This window comes from Micromys minutus (assembly GCF_963924665.1).
Source record: "Micromys minutus genome assembly, chromosome: 9".
Lineage (NCBI taxonomy): Eukaryota > Metazoa > Chordata > Mammalia > Rodentia > Muridae > Micromys > Micromys minutus.
Genome location: NC_137978.1, coordinates 61,459,478 through 61,486,576, shown reverse-complemented (window position 1 = coordinate 61,486,576; position 27,099 = coordinate 61,459,478). Strand labels below are relative to the sequence as shown.

Here is a 27,099-nt window from a genome sequence, read left to right as displayed (position 1 = left end):
TCCGGAGTTCCAGACAGTTGTGACTCATCCATTGTGGATGCAGGGAACCGAATTCAAGTCCTGTCTAAGCACAGTCTGCATTCCTAACCACTGAGCCATCTCTCCAGCTCTGCCATTAATACAAGTACATCTAAACTTGGCATATTTAAGTTTCAAGATGCAGATTTTCTCTCTTAGTTTTTAAAGAAAATTATGCCTTGGGCTGGAACTGTTAGCCTGAGAGCTGAGTACTTGCTAAGAAAGCAGCAGGTGCCATGTTCGAGTCTTACTGCTGCCACTAAAATGAACAAAGCAAAGCAGAAGTGGGGGCTGGGGAGTTTGCACTTCGGATAAAGCACTTGCTGCGTGAATTTGGGGACCCGAGTTCAGATGCCCAGCACCCAGACAGACCTGCAGGGTGGTGGCTCACCTGTACCTGCAGGGGAGACAGGTGTGGGAGATCTGAATTCGGTCCTCATGCAAGGACCTCAGCAATTGATGAGCCATCTCCCTAGTGGCTCCTAATCCTTCAAAATATTTAGTATGGTTAAGTAGACTTAAGGCAGCGACCCATGTGAAATGTTCCGGGTTTCAGGTGAGGGGATTGGTTGGCCTGTCTGAAGGACAGACAGGAGGAGGAGGAACCTCTCCACAAGGGGACAGATGCCCTGCAGTGTGAGAATGACATGCAGATTCCTGGAAGCTGTCCTTGTTACGGTTCTGTAGCTGGGGCTTTTATCCTCCTTATTCCCGGTAGAAGGAGTGCGTCCAAGACTGCCTCATTTCTGTGAAGCCTGTTCATGTCTAGTACTTGTCATACACATGCATAGCCCAAGAGAGAGAGAGAATGAGAATGACTGAAATGAAAATTACTGTTATGATTCACTCTGTTTATTCATAATCACTTGGTAACTGCAATATTCAGAGAATGGCAGATTATATTTTCATTTTGATCACATTAAAAAAAATCAGCCTAAACCTAAAATTTGAGTCTTGATGTACTTTTGTTTCTTTCTCCTACTAGATGAAATAGACTTTCTTTTAATTTTTTTAGATTTATTTTTATTTTATGTGTATGAGTTGTCCTGCCTGTGTATATGAATGTGTACTACATGTGTGCTTGGCCTCACAGAGGCCAGAAGAGGGCACCACATTCCCTAAACCTGGAGTTATAAATGATTGCTGGGAGTCACAGTTTGGTCTTCTGTAAGAACAAAGTACATTTAACTGCTGAGCCATGCAGCCTCTGAATCTTCCCTGTCTAAAATGACTACACAGCACCAGGTTTTGATGGGTAGTGGTGCAAACCTTTAATCCTAGTACTCGGGAGGCAGAGGCAGGTGAATCTCTTGAGTTTGAGGCCAGCCTGGTCTTCAGAGAGTTCCAGGACAGCCAAGGCCACACAGAGAAACCCTGTCTCAAACAAATAATCCCCTGCTTCTAAGAGTAAAATAGCAGCTTCTAAGAGCACCAGTTTGGGGCTATGGACATGACTCAGTGAGTAAAACCCTCGCTGCCCAAGCGTAAGATTTAAGGTCTCCAGAACCCAGAGAGCCAGGCGCAAGCTTTATTTCCAGTGCTTTAATGCTGAGGTGGAAGACAGAGAGAAGAAACTGTTGCGAGGGGTGCAGTAAAGAAACTGCTGATGTGATCTCTCTATTAGGGGAATGATTTTATTATGGGTAAAGAGAGAAAATATCCTGGGGCATCTGGAAGAGTCCAGAGCAGAGAAAAAAGAAAGCAGTCTGGACTTGGTCAGGCCTATGGAAGCGAGGGTGGGGGAAGGGGGTGCTGGGAGATATCGAGAGAGCCTAGCCAGAGTACAGAGAGCAGCAAGGTAGTGCAGTGTGGGGCAGACAGATCATGAGAGAAGGCTGAGTAGCTGGGGAGAGGGACTCCTTCTGGGGACAAGAAACCCGTTTTACGGGTTTCCAAGGAATGCTAGCTTTTATCTAACCTGCAGCCTGTAGTCCACCGGTGGGGTGCTCAGATCTAACCTAAACCCAGCAGGACTAGCATGTTCTGTGCAGTGGGGACCGGTAGAGAGCTGGCTTAAACTAGGTAGAAGGTGAGGGCTAAATGTGAAGTTGTCCTCTGACTTTGTGATCTGGCGTACACATGCACACACAACTAGGATACTCATTATGCTGAACACATTTTTTAATTAATTAATTTTTATATGTACAAGTACACTGTAGTTGTCTTAAAATACACCAGAAGAGGGCATTGGATCCCATTACAGATGATTATGAGACTCCATGTGGTTTCTGGGATTTGAACTCGGGACCTCTGGAAGAACTGTCAGTGCTCTTAACCACTGAACCATCTCTCTAGCACCTGAACACATTCTTTTTAGGTGTCTTTGGCTCCTAAGCTTGGGAATGGTTTTGATGGTTTTAGTGCACTGATGTCTTTATTCTTACAGGTAAATGTATTTCTGCCTTCAGTGACAGAATGTCTTTTCTCTCCTCTTCTGTAGATTCGACGGAGGCGCCTGGCGCGACTTGCTGGTGGACAGACCTCCCAGCCAACCACCCCGCTTACATCTCCTCAGAGGGAGAACCCTCCGGGACCTCCAATAGCTGCATCAGCCCCAGGCCCCTCCCAGAGCCTTGGTCTCAATGTCCACAACATGACCCCAGCTACCTCCCCCATAGGTGCAGCAGGTGAGCCTCAGCCTCCAGCCTGGAAGCTCTTGTACTTTTGTCTCAGCATCTTTTTTGATGCTGCCTCATGGATTAAAGCAATCAGTGGCCTGAAGGTCACTGCGGTGTGTCTTGCTTCTGTCTGTTCATTTGATAGTGACTAGTGAAGGCTTCTGCAAACCCATCTCCTTTCCCTTCTCCAGCTTCAGTTTCTCTTCCAGCCAGTCTCAGGTCTGGCCTTTGGGAGGTGGTGAAGACTGAGTTGATTCTGCTGATTTTGGCTGATGCTTCTCCCTCCAACCCCCATTCTTTCTCTCTATAGTTATGGGCTTTCCCAAGACTGCTCTGCCTTCCCATAATGCCATCTAGGTGCTAGGGAGAGAACATGATGGTAAAGTGCTTCCTGCACAGGAGTGACCCTGATTCCGGTTCCCACTGCCATGTAAGACCTGGGTTCAGGAGTTTGTGCCTGTAGCCTTCACGCTCAGGAGGTAGAGACAGGAGGGACATTCTAGGACACTGGCCAGCCATTCTGACAAATAGGTGAGTTGTAGTTCAACTTTCTCAAAAGCATAAGAAGAGCCCCACCACCATCTTTTGAGTGCTCGCATGAGTGTGCACAGGCACTCACACACACAAGCAAAAAATCTGTAAATGGAAGGTTAAAGTAATGGTCAAATGGCAAGCCACTGGTTGCAGATTTCTTGTCTTTGGGCTATATTGGCACAAAAGTTTTTAGGATTACCACTGGATATCAAGAGTGCTGTGGATGGCAGAGCACTCGCCACCATGCATGAGGCCCTGATTCAATCCTTAGCACTACAGGAATCAACTTTGCCTGTATTGTGTTTGCTGTCTTGTTGAGAGCTGCTTAACTCTGGTAAAAAGTTTTGTTTTTGTTTTTTAAACAAATGAGCTCATGGATGGTGTTTAGGGCTGTCTTAATTAAGAATGATGATGTCCGTTCACATGTGTACCTGAAAATGTTTCCCTTGATGATTTCTTTATCAAACATGGTGACTTCGTAACTACTATGTAATAATAGTTAAACTGTGAAGAAGAAGCTAGGAGAGCTCTGTGTGTCGTAGGAATCTGATGTATGACTATTAATTCCAGTTCTGGGTGCTCTCTCTCTAGCCTTCTGTTGCTTTAAGCCATTAGGCTTCTCTCTGGTGGATAAATGTCGGCCCATCATTCTGTTAGTGATAACAGAAATTCAGAACAAAGCATCATTCTGTGGGGGCAACATCTGTGAAAGGCATGCTTTGAGTAGCTGTGGCTGCTTTCTGGTAGAGATAGCAGTCAAGATTCCAGGACGAGTTTGTCCTTTCCTTGGGAAATATGGTCACAGCTGTGCCATTTCCTTGCTGTGACAGGGCCATCCCTGCAGCTCTGGAATGTGTTCAGGGCTGCGCCTCGCCTCTGTTTTTCTTTCTGGCTGTATCACAGTTCTGGCTCCATCCATTCCCCACCTGCCGTTTGTCTTCTGCTGTGGTCTAGGCTGGAGGGGAGCTCACACAGCATGTGGTCTGTCCATCTCCCTTAAGCCCTTGGTCACAAACTCAAGTAGAGCTCAGGTCACCCAGGCAGGGTTTTCTTGTCCACTCTCCTCAGATACCCAGTGTGCCGCACCGAGTTCTCCATCTCAGTTCACACAGTCTCAGTGTGGAGCAGACACACATGCAGAAGGGAACTTGTACAGGCTTTGTCACCACTTCAACCGGAGCCCGGTTCTTGTTAGGACTCACTGTCCTACCCAGTCAGTGCCTGCACTTCCTCACCGTGGAAGCCTCCCTTCCACAGCTCCCTTTGTTTTCCAGGCATGTGTGAGGTTTTCTACCTCTGGTGAACCTTGGTTAATGAGACACTGCAGTATGCTGTGTGGCAGAGTGCTGGCATTTCTCCCTTGGTGACACCTGTGAAAAGGAGCTCCTTCATCCCATTTTCCCTGCAGCTCCCTCCCCTCTCCCCTGCAGCTCCCTCCCCTCTCCCCTGCAGCTCCCTCCCCTCTCCCCTGCAGCTCCCTCCCCTCTCCCCTCTAGATCCCTCCCCTCTCCCCTGCAGCTCCTACCCCTCTCCCCTGCAGCTCCCTCCCCTCTCCCCTCTAGATCCCTCCCCTCTCCCCTGCAGCTCCTACCCCTCTCCCCTGCATCTCCCTCCCCTCTCCCCTGCAGCTCCCTCCCCTCTCCCCTCTAGATCCCTCCTCTCTCCCCTCTAGATCCCTCCCCTCTCCCCTGCAGCTCCCTCCCCTCTCCCCTGCAGCTCCCTCCCCTCTCCCCTGCAGCTCCCTCCCACCTCCCTAGCAAGCCTGTAGACTAGAACCCTCCTCCTCTATCCTTGCACCCTGTGCTGAACTGAGTGAGCCTGGGATGGAGCTCCACTGAGTCTCTGTCTCCTCACTAGGTGGCTTTTACCCTCTGGCCTCTGACATACCATTCAGCTTCCAGAACAGTCTCATCCTGGTTTCCATCTTGCCTGTTCCTTTTCAGTGATCATAGGGCAACCAGCATTCAGTGTTTAACTCTTGTCTCTATCTGTGCTTATTCTCTTACTGATTTCATCTACCTTCCTGGCCTTAACTATTCCTTCTAATTTGATAAGTCCTTAGTTTACATTTCCAGCTCAGACCTGCATCTTGACCTTTAGACTCATAATCTTATGACCTATTTGACTACTTTCTTCTCTCATCAGCATTTCACACCTAAAATCTTAAAAATAAGTATGTGTGTGTTACCGTGCTATGCCCTCCTGCACCCGCACATTCTGTGCAGGTGTGTGTGCATATGCCTAGTCCTGTGTGTGTGCATATGCCTAGTCCTGTGTGTGGAGGCCAGAAATAGGTGTTGTGTGTTTTTCTTGATTGTGCTCTACCTTATTTTATGAGACAGCATCTTACTGAGTTCAGCTTGCTGATTTGGCTAAACTGCCTGGCCAGCAGTAACCTGAGGTCCTGCTGGCTCTGCCTCCCCAGCACTGGGATTACAGCCTTGCTACACCTAGCTTTTGTGCGGGAGCTGGAGATCCGAACTTAGGTTCTCATGCACGTGTGGCAAACACTGTACATAGTGAGCCACTTTCCCCAGCCTTTTAACATCAAGTTTTGGGGGGCTTAGCAAGTAAATAGGCCCATTAAACAAATATGAAGAGATGACGTTACTCTCTAGGACCCACGTGAGACTGGGAAGGACCTGACTCCAGAACGAGAGCCTCTGAGCACCGTGCACATGCTGTGGTGTATGAGTCCCTCCTCCATAGTGATAATCCATTAAAGGCAAGCTTTGACGTTTCCAGGTCTTACCCCAGGCTTACGCCTGCTGCCTCAGAAACCAGAATCAGGGCTGGCAAGACGTTTAGCAAAGGCATTCACTGTCAAGCCTGATGATCCTGGGTCTACAGGGTGGGGAGGAAAGAAGCAACCTCTCTAAGTTGTTATTTGACCTGCTACACAGAGAGAGAGAGAGAGAGAGAGAGAGAAGGAGAGAGAGAGAGAGAGAGAAGGAGAAAGAGAGAGAGAGAGAGAGAAGGAGAGAGAGAGAGAAGGAGAGAGAGAAGGAGAGAGAGAGAGAGAAGGAGAGAGAGAGAGAAAGAGAGAGAGGAGAGTGCGAAACCCACTGTGCTGTCTCCAGCTCTCTGATGTGGTGTTTATCCCCTTGTTCCAAGGCTCATGCTGGACACAGGAGGGCAGTGTTTTTGATACAAGTGTTAGAATCAAAGTTCATGAAGATTATGACTCCTTCCTCTGAAACCAGCAAGCCGGCTTCGTTTCTCCTGAAGAGAATTTTTTGTAATCTCTGTACTATTCATTTTCTTCTAAAAATTTAAAAAGAAAAAAAAAAAGACAAAATACTTGGGATGGGCACAGGGATATAACCGATGCCTCTGAACCTCTGTGGAGCCCCTGATGCTCCACTCCCCCTCCCCACCACAGACCTTAAAGTCCCATCTCATGTACCATTCCCAGGAGCTGCTTAAAGTTCTCACAGTGGAGAGAAGAACCCTCGAAGGAAACAATGAGTTCATTTGGAAATGAACAGAGGGTTGTATGGGACTTGTGTATTGTAGGGGATCACATCCTGTATGGACATCCTTACATAGGGGGTCATGGTTGTGTGTGGACACAGAAAGGAAATCAGGTTCCCAGGTAAAGGGAAGGAGCTTATGTAAGTTGTTTTGAATTATCGTTGGCCACAGAGATCAATAAGGGAAGGCCTCGGTGCGGGGTTGACTGGGTTGCTAGGCAGCTGTCCTCACGGAAAGGTTGCACTGGCCTTTCAGCAAGGACATGGGCTTCAGAGCCTTTTACTGGATTTGTTACAGTGTGAATGTGTAGGATCGTTCCTCATGATCTCCTGGCCTCACGTTGATTTGGGTTTTACACGGAAGACAGTTCCTGACACTCCTCTTCCATCTCTTAAAACTTGATGTGTATTTGCTGTGTACTCTTACTGCAGCCAATTACTGTGTGCACATGTGTGGAGGTCAAGGGTCAGTCTTGGTGCCATCCACCCCTGTGAAAGAGTGTTTTCAAGTCTGCCTTGGGCTAGGGATGTAGTTTAGTGAAAGAGCAGTTAAACCTTGGCTTGCTCCCTCCCCTTTGTGTGTGTGTGTGTGTGTGTGTGTGTGTGTTTGTGTGTGTCTGTCTGTCTCTCTCTGTTTCTCAACGCAGTCAAAGATACGCACCGAGATACCCTTGCCCAGCTATCTTGTTTTTGTTTGTTTTTAAAGATTTATTTATTATATATAATTCAGATACACCAGAAGAGAATGGTTGTGAAACACCACGTGGTTGCTGGGAATTGAACTCAGGGACCTACTCTGGAAGAGCAGTCGGTGCTCTTAACCACTGAGCCATCTCTCTAGCCCGTTTGTTTTGTTTTTTAAGGCAGGTTCTCCGTGTGTACTCCCTGGCTGGCCTGGAACTCTATGTAGATATGGATGGGTCAAATTCAGATATCCTCCTGCCTCTGCTTTCCCATTGCTGAGATAAAAGGCACCATGCCCAGCCACAAAACAAAAACAAAAAAAAACCCACGTTATTGCTTTTGAAAAATGGGTTAATCCTTGTCTATTGGTTCCAGGTGTTAGTCTCACTTCCCTGAATTTGTTATGCTTCATCTTACACGTTAGTGATTCCTAGAGTGACGTGCTAAGTGCCGTGAAGTCATGCAGCCCCACTTAGTGTGTGTTTAAACCGTGCCAGATCTTAGGTCAGGTCTAAGCTTAGTGCTTACAGTTTATTGAGAGTCGGGGTGTTGGAATAAAGTCCTCAGGGCGAGCAGGAGAGAATTTGTCTGTTCTAGCAATTACCTCGGTAATAGATGGTGCAGTCAGCAGGGTCCACAACGGTGTGGGGGAGCAAGGCTTTGGGTAGGAAGGTGAGAGGCAGAGTTCTTTAGGGCATAAGTGGCCTTGGTGATTGATGCAGGGGCAGCAAAGCCTCCATCCTTGAGTCTTTAATGAGGTCGTTTACGTCTTAGTTGTGCACTGTGGGGATTTCAGCTAAAGGAAAGGTACGCCTTTGAGCACACTGCCTTTGCCTAAGAATGGTACCAGAGTTGCAATCTTTTGTTCTATTACCAGTTGCTTTCACTAAAATTCTTTCTCGTCTTACACTTGGCACAGGCTTGGGAGAGGGCAGGTTTTGTGTGTGGTTTAGATGCTGCTAGTGGAAGAGATTGTTAGTAGTCTGGAGGCCTTGGGTTCCAGCCAGTAAAATAGAAACAGCCTAAACAGATAAGGAAAGGAATAAAAACAAACATCTGGGCACTGTCTCATGGCTGTAAACCCAGGGCTTGGAGGCAGAGACAGGAAGATTTTGTTTGTGACCAGTGGGTCATGAGATTTGCCTTAGAAAACGAAATCGAAAACAAAGGCTGGAGGCAGAGCCCCAGGCCTGAGATCGGTGGAGCCCCTCACGCCCTGGAGGTTTCTCTTGGAACCTTCCTTTTTAGCTTGCACACTTGTTCCTAGGGCCACCCACATTCATCCCCTTGTGCATTTGGAGCAGGTGTCAGTGTCTTGCTAGTGATGGGTTGTCTGCACCATCGTTCCACAGTCCTGCCGTATCCTCTGCTCACAGCCTTCCCTGCCTGCCCTGAAGCCAGCTCTGTACAGCTCTGCTGCCAGCCCTCCCTTACCTGCCTCACAGGCACAGACCGGGAAGGAGGAGGAGCAGTTCCTGGAAAACCTGTCCTGTATGTGTGCACACACATGTGCATAAGTATAGAAGCATACACATCACGAACACCAGATGACATTTTTAACAGAACTAGAGGAGCCTAGAGAGGTTTCCACTTTAGTCCCATTACTGTACAGATAAACTGAGACACTAAACTTAAATAACAAATCAGAGCATTTATAAAAATTACCTGCTGGATGCCATGCCGTGAATTAAGACAATGTTTCTCAAAGCCTGTGTGTGTACTTGAGCTCGTGTGTGTGTGTGTGTGTGTGTGTGTGTGTGTGTGTGTGTGCATGCGCGTGCATTTGCGTGTGTGTGTGTTCGTGAAGTAGTAAGAAGACTGCCTGCCCCAGAAGTCATTCCTTAGCAACCTTCTTCCCTTTTGTTTGAGATGGCCTCCCACTGACCTAGAACCTCATGGAGTGGAGGGCAGCTTCCAGAGATCCGCCTCTCTCTGAGTCCGTCTTTCCATGCATGAGAACACACATGAGCACCATGTCCAGCTGTTTCTTCTTACAGTACAGACACTGAGAGTTTGAACTCGGCAAGTGCTCAGCTCCCAGTCACCCCTCACCCCTTCCTTTTTTTTAGATTTTTTTTTTTAAGGGTCTTGCTAAATGTCTCAAACTCAACACTCTTGCCTCTGCCTCCCACCTGCTAGGATTACAGCAGACAGCACCGTCCATCTGTGGCTTCAGAGATCTCCACTCGCCCAGCCAGCCCACCCCTCCTGTCTTCTTTTATAAAAATATCTTTTTATGTGTGTGGGTCTTTTATTAGCATTCTCTTCTGGTGTGTCTGAAGACAGCTACAGTGTACTTGTATACATAAAATAAATAAACCTTTAAAAAAAAAAGACTAATTTCATTTATTATGCATACAGTGTTCTGCCTGCCAGAAGAGGGCACCAGATCTCATTACAGGTGGTTATGAGCCACCATGTAGTTGCTAGGGTTTGAACTCAGGACCTCTGGAAGCACAGTCAGTGCTCTTAACCACTGAGCCATCTCTCCAGCCCTAAATTCCTTTTTTTTTTTTTTTTTTTTGGTGACAGCATTTTTCTGTGTATCACTGGCTGTTTTCAAAATTAGAGATCCACCTGCCTTTCTCTAGAATTAAAGGCATGCATCACCACACCCAAGAAGGTTTTAACTTTTTAATATCTGGCCTTAGGAAGATGGGGGATGAAACAAAATGTTAATCTTTGAGACTCGTTTTTCTGACTGTGTTTTCTCCAGCAGGAAAGGGAAAGAGTGATAGCAACAGCGTGGTTTCAAAAGAGAGTGATGCTACGGGCTGTTGCTTTGCGGGGGGGCGGGGGGTATGGTCTAAGCAACGTAAGGGGTCACTGAGCTTGGTCAGTTTACAAAGCAGGTAGAGCATGTGATGCGCGGAGGTGGGAAGCAGTGGATATGTGATTGTAGGGGACGGGGATGTGAAGATGTTTGAAGCACAGGCCAGTGGATTCTGATGTTGTTTTACATTGTGCCCTGGCACTTCATCCCTGCTGCAGTATGTGTCGTGTTTTGTATAGTACTGTCTTAGGATTTCTATTCCTGCACAGACATCAGGACCAGGAAGCAAGTTGGGGAGGAAAGGGTTTATTCAGCTCACACTTCCACATTGCTGTTCATCACCAGAGGAAGTCAGGACTGGAACCCAAGCAGGTCAGGAAGCAGGAGCTGATGCAGAGACCATGGAGGGATGTTACTTACTGGCTTGCTTCCCCTGCCTTGCTCAGCCTGCTTTCTTATAGAACCCAGGTCCACCAGCCCAGGGATGGCACCACCTACAATGGGCTGGGCCCTTCCCCCTTGATCACTAGTTGAAAAAATGCCTTACAGCTGGATCTCATGGAGGCATTTCTTCAACTGAGGCTCCTTTCTCTGTGATAACTCCAGCTTGTGTCAAGTTGACAGATAAAATCAGCCGGTACAAGTAGTCTGTCTTACATAAAGTTTCCATGTTTCGTGTGCATGTGTATACCTCAGTCAAGGCCAGAGTGATCATCATGTGTCTTCTAGGCCTCTGTCCACCTCATTTTTTAGAGACAGTGTTTCTTGCCTAACTTAGAGCTGGCCGTTTTAGCTGGACTGACCTCGGCCATCAGGAAGACCTCCTGCCTTCCCAGGCTGGTATTGAAGGTGGCTTTCACACGGGCAGGTCTTTCTGCTTGTGCAGCAGCAGTAGTCTTAACAACAGAGACAAGGACTGCTGAGTTAAAAACAGGTTAAAAACAGCAGTGTAACTTGTGTAGTTAAGCTCCTTGTTAATCAATTTAAAAACACCTTTCCTGTGATCGATAAAACAATCCTGCCTTTTTTTTTTTTTTTTTTTTTTTAATTTGGCCAATACCTCTTTTTTAAAAATAAAAGTACACTGTAGCTGTCTTCAGACACACCAGAAGAGGGCATCAGATCTCATTACAAATGGTTGTGAGCCACCGTGTGGTTGCTGGGATTTGAGCTCAGGACCTCTAGAGGCACAGTCAGTGCTCTTAACCACTGAGCCATCTCTCCAGACCTTGAATAGATGAGTTTTAAGACTTAAAGATGGGCTGAGTATGTTTTTGTGATATCCTAGTGAGGAGACGGGGAGATAGGCAGGCTTTCTTTCTCAGGATGGCAAGACCTAGTTACTAGTTATCTCAGCAGTAGGTGGCAGTTTGTTTATTGATAAGCATTTCGGTTCCTTGGTATGAACAAATATAAAAAAAATACTGTAAGTGCTTGCCTATCAACCTTTTTGCACCCCTCCCCCTTTGTTGTTGTCGGGGTTTGTTTTTGCTTTGAAACAGGGAACAGGCTTTCTCTGTGTAGACAGGCTAACCTCAAACTTAGCGACCCAGGTGTCTAAGCCTCCCTGGTTCTGGATTGCCATTTTGAGCAAAGTTCTCTGAGATGTAATCTGTTCCTCCTCCTGATGCTGGGTTTGTCTACAGATCCAGGATGTGTACGGAGGAGATGGGGCAGTGAAGCCAGGCTGCATTCTCTGCATGTCTGAGCTCAGTTTTGTAGCAAAGAGACTGGCTACGAGCACCTACATGTTTACCGTCTGGAATCTGCCATCCACATTTGTTACTGGCTATTCTTTGCATGTCTGTCAGTCCATTAGTGTACCTCCTTTTCAGTCCATTTCAGGAGTTTTTCTGTACTGCTGGCTTGGTGAAATTCCTAATACTATGGGTGAAGACACCAGCTACCAACCCTGGTGACAGCGTAAAAAAAAAACCAAGAGCTTTCTGTACTGTCACAAAGCCCAATTTGTGTTCAGGGGGCATTGTAGTAACAACAATTCTGGGGTTGTTCTTCGTTTAAAAACCACAGAAGTATTGCAAGAACAGGGCTTTCATTAGAATCACAGGTGTGGAGATACAGGTCAGGGCTTCAGACTGTCTGCAGCAGCTGACTATGATTTGCCTCATGCTCTAGCAGAGGCGTGACTTTGCCAGCTGCAGATAGTTTCTGTGATTATATGTTGTTTGGAATTCTGGGAACTTGTCGTCAGGTATATAAAGGAAAGGATTCCTAAATGTGAGGGCTCCTGAGTGGCAGCGTTGGGGGTTGGTCCTTGGGGGGAGGGGTTGGATGAGGTTTATTACTAGAAGAAACAAGGAAAGAAATTGGATTCAGTGATCTATATCTGTCCTATCTAGTGATGGGGGAAGAAGCCCAGGGAGATAAAGGGTAGAGGCAAAGCCCCACAAACTAGCAAAGACCGGCTACAGTTAAACTGCTTGAGAGGTGGAGAGTTGTCTCGGGCATCACGTGTAGCTCCATTGCTGACCCTAAGTGATGCACAGTGAAATCATGATCTCTTTGTAACACACCTGGGTTCATCTGACCAGAATCCTTATTCACAAGCATCACAAGGGCATGCGTGTTTCTGCCGCCTTCACTCTTGGGCCTGCACTGTGTCACATGGCCTTTCTCTCTCTTGCCTTGCCTGTGTAGGAGTTGCCCATCGGAGCCAGAGCAGCGAAGGTGTCAGTTCGCTTAGCAGCTCACCTTCCAACAGCCTTGAGACGCAGTCTCAGTCCCTCTCACGTTCCCAGAGCATGGATATCGATGGTGTTTCCTGTGAGAAAAGGTAACTCTATGCTCCCTGTATGGCTGCCTGTTTATAGGAAGGGAAGTCTTCACTCTTCGTCTCTAGCCTAGCTGTCTGAAATAATAACCCAGAGAGCCATGCTCTTATCAAGCTGAATCCACATTTCATTAAGTTGAAGTTTTTTTCTGTTGGGAATGAAATGTTAGTGCCAAGTGTCTCATGAGCTTGAGAGGTGGATTAGAAGGTATAAGCAGGTACCATCTTCTCCTAGAACTGGAATTCTAATTCCAGTGTCTTTTATGAGATGTAAGGTATGAGTGAATAAAAAAACATGGCCTCCTAATGAACATGAGATACACGTGAATGAATCTCCGTGTATAAACAACAGCTAACGCTAGTGTGGGAAACAGTAGTGAGGTCTGACAGAAGTCACAAACATCAGGTTGCTCTGAAATACTGAACAGCCATAGCAGGCAAGCCAGAAAGGATGCTATTATAGCAAGTACCCTCAGATTCTTTATTATTGTAAAAAAATTAATAGTGTCTCATTCTGGAGCCCTACCATGTAGTACCAGAAATGGCTCCTTCCACATCTTAGGCCCTAGGGCTTCCTCAGTATCACCACTCTTGGGCTTAGGGGCCACTGCTGGGTAAAGTAAGAGTTACTTGAAGTCAAGTAGTTTGGTAACCAAGCCACCAAGTGACCGACAAGCAGGTAGCAAGCTCTGTGCAGATAAGCCAGGCAAAGGGAGGACTTCCGGCCTGGCAGAGTGGAGCAGGGGACAGGATTTCACCACCACTCAGCGGCATGCACTGACAGCTTGTGAGCTGTTTATTTAGGATACTTTTGGTTTCATAGTATTGAGTGAAATGAGTAAGGGCACCCACAGACTGTTTATCTTCTAACCCACTGGGCTGCTGTGTACCTTCTAACCCAATTCCAGTGTTAGAAGGAAGCATTCTGGGATGAGTTTATCTGTAGCTATGTCTGTTCCAAATACGTGCACACTTAGTAACCTACCATCAGCATGTCATACAAGCGAAGGCCGACAGCACTAGCAAGCAACTGCAGTATCTAAAACCATCCTAGAGGGTTTCAGACATGTCTCTCTTAGGCTGAAGTAGATCAAGGACAGAATGAAGGTGACTAAGCAATGCAGCCCACTACCTTGATCTAATGAAAGTATAGAACTTTACATACCCGACGGGCCGGAAGCCACCAGAGTCAGAGACATAAGGGCCATGGGGTTTGCTTTGTATGTTAAGCCAGAAAGGAAGCAAGTCAGCTGGTGACAACAGTGACTGCTGTGGGCAGAAGTGACTGCCGCATGTAACACATCTCTGAAAGTGAGACACGATGTCAAAGCTTTCTCATCAAGTGATGGGGTCCGAATACATGTGCCGGGCGGTCAGTGCTGTAAAGACGCTTGCCTTCTGCATTGTGTAAAAATAGCTCGTCCTGAAAATCCATTCTGCTGATTTCTTCATTTTTGAAAGTGAGCCCAAGGAAATGATACCTTGGGAAAAACGATTGCAGCACACAAGACGAACAGGATGCTGTGTGCTGTCGGCTTGGAAGGAACTGTCAGTTTACAGGAAGATGGGGTTGTGGGGACCAGTGTTAGTGTGCTTTCCTGCCCAGTGTTGATTGATTCTTGGTGCTGGGAGTTTTAGGAAAGATGAAAGACATGTTTGTCCTCTGTATTTAAAGCATGTCCCAGGTGGATGTGGATTCTGGAATCGAGAATATGGAGGTGGACGAAAGCGACAGAAGAGAAAAACGGAGTCTGAGTGACAAGGTCAGTGAGGGTGAAGGGCGCTGTAGCTCACCAGAGCGGCTATCTGTGGCTAGACTTTTCCTTTGAAGAATGCTTAGTCTAAACCCCCACCCCGAAAAGTTCTCGCTCTCAGTTGGAGCTGGCTTGAAACTGGGGGTCCACCCCTGTTGGCTTCCGGTGCTGGAACCGAAGCCACACACTGCATTCCGGCTTCAGTCTTAACAGCAGCAGAACTTAGCCCCTTTGTACAGTGAAACCCTCCCTTCTGCTTGGCTTGGCTGCATCTTCTTAAGGTCTGTCAGTTGGTTTGGACTTTTATTGTGACAGAATTCTCCTGTTTAGCCCCGGGTGGCCTGGAACTCCCTATCTAGACCAGGCTACTCCCTACCTAGACCAGGCTGCTCCCTACCTAGACCAGGCTACTCCCTACCTAGACCAGGCTGCTCCCTACCTAGACCAGGCTGCTCCCTGATCTGTGTGGCTGTTTGTTCAACATGGGCATTAAAGACGTGCCACTGTGACTGGCTGGGTCCATGTTTTCATCAATAAAACTTAATTGTTAACACGGTAAATTGTATCTTTGGCTGTATTCTGAAGTAATTCAAGCAAGGATTTATAGTCTTGCAGCAAGTAAAACCTAGGGTAGGCCTTTCTGTTTATTTTCATCTGAGCTTTGTTCCCTAATCTTGGGTGGCTTGGGTTTGGGTGTCACAGTGGCAAAGGTTTCATTTCCTAAGTTGATAGAAATGCTTCGATGGCATGCTGGTGGTCGTTAGAAGTTGGACCCTTAGCCTCCAGAAATTCATGGAGTTCTTTGTGTTTATGTGATAATGTATCTGTCATGCAATCAGTGAGAAGTGTTAACATTTGCAAAGAATCCTTGAAGGAAAGTTGTTATCTACTAACGACATGAACATGGCTCTTGAGAGCTGTGTAGCCATCAGCACAATACAGTAGTGAGTAGCTAGGATGTACGCACACCAGTGCCGCTGTTCCTGGCCGTTCCTGTTAATGCCATTGCCCTTTTATGCTCCTCCATGAATGATGACATCAGCTTCATGAGACACTAATTTTGTAACTTACTTCCCTTGTCCACAAAGTCTCACATTAACTCTGCATGGCTGAGACTTGCCTTGTGGAGACCAGGCCTGGCCTGTGTCCACTGTGCCACCTGCCTGGCTGGCTAGTCTATGCATTTAAAAAATCCCCATTAGTAAATGAATCAATTTGGAAGAAAATGTCTTAATGCGTGTCTTCTAATACAGATTAACTCTCACATCCTCCCCACCAGGAGCCTTCTACAGGTCCCGAAGTGTCTGAAGAGCAGGCCTTACAGCTGGTCTGTAAGATCTTCCGTGTCTCCTGGAAGGACCGCGACAGAGATGTCATCTTCCTTTCTTCTCTCTCTGCGCAGTTTAAACAGAACCCAAAAGAAGGTGGGACTCTGTCAGAGCATCTGCACGCAGGGTGTGAGGCTGTGTGGACCTCTGTTCTCTTGCTGTGGGACTGCAGTTCCCGGGATGGGAAATGCTGTTGGTGGGACGCAGCTGTGTGGTCACTCTCTTCCTTGATTTTATTGCTAAATGATTTCTTAAATTTGTCTTTCCTTATGTGTACGTGCTTTGTGTATGTTCAGGTACCTCTGGAGTCTAGAAGAGAGCATTAGAACCCTCCCTGGAGTTAGAGTTACACATGGTTGTGAGGCACTCAGTGTGGGTGCTGGGAACTGAGTGGGGTCCTCTGGGAGAGGAGCAAGCTCTTCTAACTGCTGAGCCATCTCTCCAGTCCCAATACGTGATTTTACAGAAGAACTGTCTGGGGCAGGGGATTTTTCTTCATGGTAGAAGACTGAGAGGGCATTAGCTCTGGAGTAGAAGGGTGCTGCCACTCGCATCTGTAGTGAGCTGACCTCAGCTGCAGTGCAGCGAGCTCCTTCTGCATGTCATTCATCTTCATGGATCTGAATGCTTACCCGGCGGTATCTAGACAGTCGAGTGAGATCCTTTTATTAAATTACTTAGCAAAATAGAATATGATTGCATTTTGTTGTCCTCCTACGGTTGTTTTAAGAGGTTAGCTGTGCTGAACTATACTTAAAATAATGAAATGTTATGTTTGACACACATTAGTGAGCACTGTGGCTTTCTTTCTGTTTCTTTGTTTGCAGCAGAGGTAATCAGCTCGCTGCAGGGCATGTGCTTTGTTTTTACACATCACTGCCATATGATGCAATTGTCTGGACTGTGGGAATTTTTGCCTCTCTGCTCGGTGATGTATGTCCCCATCTTTAGGGAAGGTGTTTTGTATGAGATGCATTTTCACTGAGGCACTTACTGTGAGCGTGGTTACTGTTCCCTTTCCATTTGGCCTGTCTTAAATTTCACTGTGTTCCTTGAAGGTGGGTTGGTTTTTGATGGGATAGCCTCTTGGTGCTTCTGGCTGTGAAGGGCTGAGCAGCCTTAGGTTTTAAAGACTTGCCACTCGATCCTCTTGCTCCCAGCTCTGAGGGTCTCTTATCTTATGACGCCCCTGTACACGCCAGTGGCAATCTTTAATGCTCTCCCCAGGTGAGGCTGCCATGAGTCAGGGCTTTGGTTCAGGGATATCCAGACTGTGTCCAGAGACCAACAGCAGATCAACTAGGATCTGCAAAGAATAAGAAGGAAACAAGACTGGAGAATCTGCCTCAGAAAGCAGAGGGTGCTTGGCTTGAAAACTCAGACTCTGTAAAGCATGTGCTGGCTGAGAAACACTAGCTGCACTGCATTTGCTACTGTATGATAAGGGTGATTCTAGGAGGGACCGGCTCCTTTTTACAGTTAACATTTGTCAGCAGGAGCTCCCTGACTTCACTGACATGATTTAAATAAGATGAGGAAGTCCAAGGAGCTCATGCATAAGCGTCCCTCAGTTTCCTCTAATGGAACATTCTATACAATTATGGTGTGTGTGCCAAACTTGAAAAGTACTACCCAATACACACACACACACACACACACACACAGATACAATATAAAACAACTTTTAAAGAAAAAGAAGTTACTGGGAAGCACACCAGAACTTTTCGGGGATTCAGCTGAAATCCTTTCACTGCTGAGAATCCAATCCAGGATCACACCACACAGAATCAGTCTGGCTCTTCTGGCTTAGCTAGAGCACTGTGTAAGTGAGGACCCGTGAATAACTTGCTTTTTACTCTGCCTTCCCACAGTGTTCTCTGATTTTAAGGATCTGATTGGCCAGATTTTAATGGAAGTGCTGATGATGTCCACTCAGACACGCGATGAAAATCCATTTGCCAGTCTGACAGCCACATCCCAGCCCATCGCCACGGCAGCTCGGTCACCAGACAGAAATCTCATGCTGAACACGGGCTCCAGTTCAGGAACAAGCCCCATGTTCTGCAACTTGGGTTCCTTCGGCGCCAGCTCGTTGTCCAGGTCAGTGTGATTCTCTGCTCGTCTCACTGGTGGTAAAGCAGCCGTGATGATGTTGAGGACTGTGGAGTCACAGTGTTGGTCTGTGTCACAGACGTGTGGGTGGAGAGAGGGGAGGGCAGTGTGGCCATTGGATGTGGCTTTACCATTCCTGGATTGGATTTCTTAGCTTTCTGTGGTTAGGTTGTTGGTTGGGTAAATTTTGGACACACATGACTGTGTGTGCTACAGTATTCTTTGAAAGGGCTCACCTACATGAATGTAGCAATTAGATTCTGGTAATTTTCCAAATGCTTATCTACTTAAATTCCTAGAGTGTATAGTATAAATGTGCTAGCCTTTAAAAGCTGACATTATCCATTCATAGTTATCTCAAGTTTTTCTTTGATTTTTTTTTTCTTTCCTTCCTCTCTCAACTAACTCAGCCTCTATGAAACAAGCCCCGCCCCCTCTGCCAGTTCATGGAGTTTTGTGCCACTGCTCAGCCCATCCTTTGCCTCACCTTCCCACCCAGCCCCACAGACGGCTGTGTCTTCCCGGTCCCCCAGCCCCCACAGTGTAGCCCCACAACCCCCTAGCCCTCATGGCTTAAGCCCGCAGGCGGCTGTACCTTCCCCATCCCTCAGCCCCAGCAGTGTAGCCCCACAGGGGGCTGTGCCTTTTTCATCCCTCAGCCCTCAAGGTGCAGCCCTCTATCCCCTCAGTCCCCACATTGTATCCTCACAGGCGGCTGTGCCTTCCTCAGCCCTCAGCCCTCACAGCACAGCTTCCGTAATTGCTGCCGGAAGCCAGTCATCATCTCCGAGGTATCGGCCCTACACTGTCACGCACCCGTGGGGGTCCTCACCTTGCCCCACCCTACGATCCTCTATTCTGGCTAATCCCCCAGGCTTCCCTGCCCACACAAGTAGTCCCCGGGCAGTACCTGCCAGTTCCTCCAGACAGAGGCCCCGCAGCAGGGTCCCTGCCTTCCCACCCGCCTTCCCACCTGCCTCGCCCAGTGCTGCCAGCAGACGTCCCTCCTCCCTGCGGATCTCTCCTAGGTATTTATTTGCAGGAGAGCTGAGTGTGTGTTTGCAGTGCAGAGAGAGGAAATTAACATGGTTTGCAAAGAACTGCAGTGTGACACTGACCTCAGTTGACTTCTGGGAGTCGCTGGGTTATTAACTTGCGTCGCTCGCTAGCTGTGGTGGGCATGCGCCCTGCCTCCATGATTTTAGCAGGCTTTGGTCCATGAGGAAGTGAAGACTGCAGTGTTTTACGCTCTCCCTCCTCCCTATCATCACTCCTCCTGTTGTCTGCAGAAAAACCAAAGAGCTGCATCTTTTCTGTGATCTAGTCCGTGGGTCCTTCTCCGAGACTGTGGTCAGTGTTTTGAGACTCGGGCTCACAGGATGCCTTTTTAGACTGGGTCAGGGTCTGCTCTTTCTGTGAGTCATGCGTTTGTGCCTTGATGTCTGATTGCATGTAGTTGCAGTCTCTCAGAAAGCAGCAGTAGCCCAGGAATCCGGTGGCCTTCCTGTGTGTTTCTGTAACTCAGTGAGTTGTGTTTCTGCATGCCAGTGCGCACAGCTCTGAGTGCGAAGTTGACTTTAAATGACAGCCTGCAGCAGCCGCTTCCTCCTGTCACCTGCTCTCCTCAGTGCCCTGATGACCTTTCTTGCTTTTGTTGTGGTAGTATGTACGACCATCCTTTCTCCTCCCTCTTCCTCGCACTTTCTGGGGACAGTAGTGATGAAGAAGAAGAAGAAGATGATGAGGAGGAGGATGATGATGATGAAGGTGGTGGTGATGATGAGTTTTCTTGTGTCCAGTTTGGGTCCAGGTATCAGCAAATGGAGTCTGAACCTTGCATGTGCTTCAGGTGCTTAGGGACTAACGTTAGCAAGTGCTGCTTAGGACTGTCTGCTCTGACAGACAGGGCAGTGTTCAACTGAGGAGGGCACTGACGTGAGGACCTTACACGGGGTAGAAGTGACACATGAGACAGGTCAGTGAACTGGTAAGAAAACTGACCTGAGTCGTTTGTCAGAAGCCTGAGAAGAGATTAACCGTTCACTCAGCCTCAGCTCACGCTGTCCCGCACACTCTGCATCCGCCTGCAGGCACTGAAGAGTGGGGCTGGGCTTCCGTGTGTCCTGACTGCCATTCTCCTTCCACACCCGACCCTGAAGCAGTGGCCTTTTGTTTCTGGGGCCACGGAATGCCCCCCTCCCTGAAAACTGGGTTAAAAGCTGCCTTTCTGTTTCTTTTTTTTTTTTTTTAAAGATTTATTTGTTTTATTTGAGTACACTGTAGCTGTCAGACACACCAGCAGAGGGCATCGGATCTCATTACAGATTGTTGTGAGCCACCATGTGGTTGCTGGGATTTGAACTCAGGACCTGTGGAAGAGCAGTCAGTGCCCTTAACTACTAAGCCATCTCTCCAGCCCCCAAACTGCGTTTCTAGATAGTTTTGAGCACACGCTTAGTTTCTACATTTTTAACTGAAATCCCTCTGGACCCAGTTCAAGTTTGTTCACACACAACCCCAGGCTAGCAGTAGGAGCTAGGTGTGCTTCATTAAGTTTACAGCTCCTGAAGAGAGAAGAATGTTGATGCAGGGTGACTACCGATTCCAAAAGATTGGTGTTTGCAGTAGGTTGAATATCTTATTACCTGTTCCCAAGTAAATATCCCCGAAGGAAAGTGGTGTCTTTCTTGTGCCTGTAAAGTCCCGTGGGATGACAGTTCACACAGCAGACATCCATAGGAATGGCTTCCATACATGGTAAAATACTTCATCTGTTTTAGTTTGAGTTATCTGTGGATGAAATGTTTTAATTCTTTCTTTAACAGACCACATGCTGCTTTTACTAACCCATCTCTTTCTAGACCCCTGGTGTCCACCCGTGCCTGAGGTCCAGGTCCTGTGCCCCTGGTGTCCACCCCTGCCTGAGGTCCAGGTCCTGTGCCCCTGGTGTCCACCCCTGCCTGAGGTCCAGGTCCTGTGCCCCTGGTGTTCACCCCTGCCTGAGGTCCAGGTCCTGTGCCCCTGGTGTCCACCCGTGCCTGAGGTCCAGGTCCTGTGCCCCTGGTGTCCACCCCTGCCTGAGGTCCAGGTCCTGTGCCCCTGGTGTCCACCCCTGCCTGAGGTCCAGGTCCTGTGCCCCTGGTGTCCACCCCTGCCTGAGGTCCAGGTCCTGTGCTGCCGCAGTGTGATTGGTAATGGTGGTTGCCCAGCATCGTGCCTGTGCTCAGGCTCCGCACCTCTACCCCACTGTTGTGGCCTTTGTGTGTTCCCATCTCTGGTTCTCGTCTGTGTCATCATCTGTCTTTGGACAGAAGGACTGGTGTTTTTAGGTTCTTTTACAAAATTACATTTTTATCAGTCCACCTGAGCTGCTTTGGCTACATTGAAATGAGGTAACCTGGCTTGTCTTGTAGATTCCAGATAAAGTGTATGCAGATTGTCACAGAACATGTAACACTAAACAGAAAATTTGAGAATACATTAAAGTCAGGACAGCAAGAGACAGCAGAAGACCTTGTTATTTTTTTTGAATGGAGGGAGTCTTTTTTGTGCCTGTAAAATCCCACGGGACTACATTTCACACAGTGGACATCCATGGGAACATGCTCAGCTTTGAGTTATCTGTGGGATAGCTTTATGTAACTGAGGATGTCCTGTAACTTGGTATTGGGATTGTTAGCCAGAACAAAAATAGACAAATAAATGGGCTGGGAATAAGAAAGAAGTCAGATTATCTTTTTTTTTTTTTCTTTTTCCTTTTGGTTTGGTTTGGTTTGGTTTTTTGAGACAGGGTTTCCTGGAACTTCCTCTGTAAACCAGGCTGGCCTTGAACTCAGAGATCTACTTGCTTCTGCCTGCTCAGTGCTGGAATTAAAGGTGTGTGCCACCACTGTTCCCTGAAGTCAGATTATCTTTATGTATAAGAGATGTGGTTCTATGGCTTTCTTTTCTTTTCTTTTCTTTTTTTAAAGACTATCTTATTTATTTTATGTGTAAGGTTGCTTTGTCTGCATTTGTGTCTGTGTACCATATCGGTGCCTGGCACCCTCTGGAACTAGATTTACTGACAATTATTAATAGTTGTTACATGAGGGTGCTGGGAATTGAACTTGGATCCTCTGGAAGAGCAGGTGGTGTGCTATATCTCTGAGCCATTTCCCCAGCCTGATTCTGTAGCTTCTTAAAATGATATTTATTATTTTATGTGTATGTGCCTGAGTGTATGTATGTGTACTTGGAAGCCAGAAGTTGTTGGAGGCCCTGGAACTGGAGTTAGAGATGGTAGTGAACAACCATGTGGGTGCTGGGAACCGAACCTGGGTCCTCTGCAAGAACAACAAATGCCTTTAGCTGGCTGCCTATCTCTATGATCTACGTTAAAGGACCCTAGCAGAAAGCTCTAAGGTTTACTAGCATTTTAAGTGAAGTCGTGGGATGCAGGAAAATGTCATTTTTCTGTATAATCATGTTAAGAAAGAAACTAGAAAGCAGTCTCTCAGAGTAGTCTTACAGAGGAAGAAATAAATCTTCTTGGAAAAGAACTAGCCTCTCAGGTAAAGGGCTTACTTGTATGTTGACAACTTTGAAGACACCCCTTGTTTGAGGATCATCAGTTCATGTTGTAGAAGGACTTTTATACCTCTGGATCATTTCACTAAGTAAGCCAGGCCCAGAAAAACAACACCCCTTTCCTCATAAGCAGAATCTAGACTTAAAATTAAAGACTGTGCGCTGAGGAGGTGGCTCAGCAGGTGAGAGCACATACTACACTTGTGAAGGACCAGCTTGACAAGGACCCACTCACACAGTAGGAGGAGAGAGGGAAAAACTGACTTCTAAGAGTTTTCTTACCTCCACACTTGTGCTGTGTCTACCACACGGGGCGCGGGCACACACGTGTACACAAAAGCCCACACATGCACACACAAGTACACATTAAATGAGTACGTGTAATTTGAAAAAAAGCAAAGGGGGAAGGGGCAGGGCAAGGAAACTCCTTCTATGGAAAGGATTGTTGCTCTCAGGGAGTCAGTAAGGAAGGGCTGTCTCGTGACTCAGTATCACAAAACTTTCCAGTTGTCTCTTGGGACCTTGGTGTATCGGAGGAAATTGACTGGGCTTTATTACTGTGCCCTTTCTCGTTTGCTTATAAGCGGCAAAGGGAAGGCTGACACCTGTTAGAAGGTGCAGCCACTCCTTTCTGAGCCACTCGGCCCCCAGAGAGCTGTGCTGCTAACTTTCCTCAGGCTTGGTTCTAGTGCCAGCTCCTCAGGCTGTCTGACTGTAGTGTGTTAACCATTAGAAACACACGACAGAACAGTCCCATGCCTGCTTGTGCACTTGTGTGGTCCACATAGCTTCCCAGGTGCTGCTCACACCCACATCATGCTTGTATTCACTGTGCTGCACTGAGATATTAGTGTGTTTTTGATTGTCTCACTTTTAGAGACTTAAAAGCCTTCATCCGTGTCATCGGTTGCACCTCTCTGGACCATCGGCAGTGCACAGAGCACAGCAGTCCCAGCGTGCACATTTGTAGAATGAGTCAGCTTGTTTGAACTTGGTTAACTCTGGGCCTTAGCTTGAGAAAATACAGAACTCTAAGGTCTGTAGTTAGGAGCCTGGTAGATGGGAGATAGCGGAGTCAGGGGTATGCATGGGACTTGGGTTTGGAACTTAGATTTGCTTAAAACAAACTTCATGTGGTGGGATGGCACACACGTGTGGTTCAGGTGCTGGCGAGGAGGACACAGGTGGGAGAATCTTGTCCTTGATTCGCCTACCGTATTCAGTGAGCTCCGGGTCTGCCAGAGAGGTTGTCTCAAAACACAAAGAGTACCTGAGGAAACAGCACTCAGTGATGAACACACACACTTACACATACACACACTCACAGTCACACTCTCACACCACGCCAGGTAAATGGGAATGTGAGGATTCCTGTTAGAGAAGGAAAGACACTGGACCCTTTAAGAAGCAGGTGTTTGTTATTGGTACATTTGAAATGTAATTCAGTCAGTCTGGACATGAGGTTCGTGTTATTGGGAATATTGTGTTACATTCCTGTTACTTGATTAACTCGGACTGCTGATGTAGTTATTAGAAAATGGCTTAAGTTTCTTAAATGCTCGTGTAAGTTTTTAACTTCCTTCTTGGGACTTAAGTATGAAACATTTCCAGCATTTTAGGATGTCAGAGTTGTGCAAGTGTCATGAATCGCCCCTTTGAGTAATGAAAGTAAGCAGGTTCTTTAGTGTGGAGGATGGAGATCTGTGTGGTCAGTGCTGGTGCTTGTCCTGCCTTAACCTCACCTCTGGAGCATGCGTAGCCACACCCTCTGCTGACTCCCCCTCTGCTGTGTTCATCATGTGGATTCATGTGCTGAGCTCTGAACCTGTTGACTTGGTGTTGACAAGAGCGGGCCTTCTAAGACTGCGACCACCATTTCCTTTGGCACCTTGAATATCTGTTAGATCTGGGTTTTCTCTGTTTCTGTGTTGAGTTAAAGGTTCATCTCACCTTCATCCCTTCTGATGTCAATCAGCTGATTGCCTGCTGCCTGATCCATGAAACATCTCTTAGCTTTGAAAATCCTTTGATGTCTCCTTAGGTCCTTTGTGTTGTCTCACATATGATGGATAGACTTCTGTATACTCTGTCATAGGTCTGGCTGTGTAACTTAGCTGATCTCAGGCATCTGCCCTGCTACCGAGTGTTTGCCAGTGCACCGGCCACCTGCCTCTTCACATTGTTAGGATGCTGGGGTGTCTGTCAGTGGTTGTTAATTGTATGGAGTGTCTTGCTGAGAGCTGTTTGTAACTTCAGCCCCAGGTGCACAAGCCAGCACCAGGCATGCTACATTTCTTCAGGCACAAGCTCACAGGTGCATCTGGGCATCCAATCACACTCCACAAAGCTGGCAAGGGGCTACTGGCATCAAATGTTGCCTTTTTTTAAAATTCAGAAAGTGTTTAAATGTGTGCACATCAGGAAAATAGTTTAAAATGTTCATTTTAAGCACCAAGTTATGTTTTTACTGACTCAAGGTGAGAGCTGCTGCAAGGAAAATGACTATGAATTGCACATAGGTGCAGGGCTGCATTAGCAAAGCCCGTCCTTGGATTGTGTGGTGAACATAATCAGGGAGTCACAGGTAAAACTCAGGCTGCTGTGGGGCAGGCAGGCTTTCCCCAGAACTTCCCAGGACTTGCTACTTCAGCTTGCTTGCGGTAGGTCTGTATCAACTGTTGGGTGCATGTCTCCTGAATATTGTCACACAGTTCTTTCTGTTGCTTAGCCAGTTAGGACCTTGCAGAGTATGCCATTAAAGAGTAAGGCACACCCACTCACTGCTGCGGTGAGAATGAATGTACTCTGCTCCAGCGGCTCCAGGCTACGTTGGGTCTGGCAAAGTGCTCTGCAGCCCGGAGGCCTGCCCCTCCCAGACTTGCCCTCAGCTCCCTAACTAGATTACAGTAATTGAGGTTTGGGGGACAGCCTTGGCTTTGCAGCATGGTTTCCTGTGCACCGTGTCACCTCCACAGCCCACTCCCATTTTCATGGCCACTGTGTGCATGTCCCCAAATGCCAAGCTGATATATGCATACATTCTCCGAAATTAGTCACGCCTGCCTCTCTGGGCGTGTAGCGTGTCGTTGCTGCCTCAGCTCTCTCTGGGCCTTAGTTCCTGTGCTTTGTGTGTGGAGCTGAAGGAGAGGTGAATCCGTCGGGTCCTGATGTCTTCCCGTCTCTGTCATCTTCCAGATGTAAAGTCTTTGCCTAACTCTCCCCCTTTATTTCAGAATTCTGTGCTTCCTTTTGTTTTAATCTCTTTGTGATTTTTGTGTTAGATACAAATGCAAAAATCAGTGTGGTAATGAAACGTTCATTTTGGTTTTGATCTGTTAGAGATTAACTTCAGCTTCTTTGTTCAAGTACCCTTGGACCTCACCATTGAGATGCTTGGTCTTTGTCTGGAAATGGTTATCACAAGTAGTAGTAGGGTTCCACACTGCCCCCTGCAGGTGTGGAAGGTTCTGGTTGTGGGTCACAAGCTAAGATGGGACTACACCCTGAGTCAGCTCACTCCTTGTGCAAGCTTTTTGTTTATTTGGTTTTCGCTCATCTGCTTTTTCTTGTTCACTGAAATTTTTGAAAATTTAATGTTCTCATTCCAACTTTGCATTTTCTGGCTTGTGATGCTGACTGAAGTCTCTTCAGATCTGTGTTTACTGAGGATGAGAGTGGTACCCTAGTAGTCACTTAAGAGTCTTTCTCCTGAAGTGAGAGACTATAGCATTGTCTGGCCACATGTGCCCAAGTGATGCCACTGCTTTTGGCTCATGACTCCAGCTACTCAACACTCAGCAGCCGTTTCTAGTCCTTCTGATTTGTAAGTTGGCATCCCCAGAAAGGCCAGGTCCTCCTGACAGGCTAGAAAGTGTTTACCAGACACCATTGGTTGGCCTGGAGCAGACAAAGCAGCGGCGAGCTGCAGTGTGGCTGCATGGGGGTTTGTGCTTCACTGTGGATGCCGGCTCCTAACTGGCTTTCTGCTGCAGAGTGGCTAGCTGTGCTTTAGAAAGCTGTGCTCTAGAAGTGGTCCTGAAGAGGAAAGCATTGTCAATGTGTTTTTTCTTCTCCAAAGTTTGGGAGCCTCTGGTGGAGCAAGTAACTGGGATTCGTACAGTGACCATTTCACCATCGAAACCTGCAAGGAGACGGACATGCTGAACTACCTCATCGAGTGCTTTGACCGAGTTGGAATAGAGGAAAAAAAAGCACCAAAGGTACTATGAGGTGGATTTACCGGGAGGAATACAAACCTTGATTACACGTGTGCTGATCCCTGCCCCAGGAACAGCTGTTAGGTACCAGGCAGTGTCTGAGTAGCTTAGCTCTGTCTGAGAGAACAGAATTCGGTTCTGTAGAACTCACAGCACCATGTAGATGGTATGCCAAAGTGCCACTGTGAGTCAGAGCGCCTTGCCTCTGGAGTCCTCTCCTCTGTGTGC

General features: G+C 47.3%; 1 protein-coding gene across 3 annotated transcripts in view; it reads left to right on the top strand.

Annotated features, from left to right (window-relative positions):
• The window catches only part of UBE4B (ubiquitination factor E4B), a 97,258-nt gene that overhangs the window by 25,787 nt on the left and 44,372 nt on the right, over positions 1-27,099 (top strand). The window contains exons 2-9 of one of the 3 annotated variants that reach the window (XM_080921587.1): positions 2,459-2,645; positions 12,759-12,894; positions 14,567-14,654; positions 15,925-16,069; positions 17,845-18,073; positions 18,496-19,113; positions 19,749-19,895; positions 26,733-26,874. In XM_080921587.1, the coding sequence (XP_080777713.1) occupies positions 2,459-2,645; positions 12,759-12,894; positions 14,567-14,654; positions 15,925-16,069; positions 17,845-18,073; positions 18,496-19,113; positions 19,749-19,895; positions 26,733-26,874 (1,692 nt within the window). The remainder of the gene's footprint in view (positions 1-2,458; positions 2,646-12,758; positions 12,895-14,566; positions 14,655-15,924; positions 16,070-17,844; positions 18,074-18,495; positions 19,114-19,748; positions 19,896-26,732; positions 26,875-27,099) is intronic. The other 2 variants (XM_080921588.1, XM_080921589.1) reach the window with 2 other exon arrangements.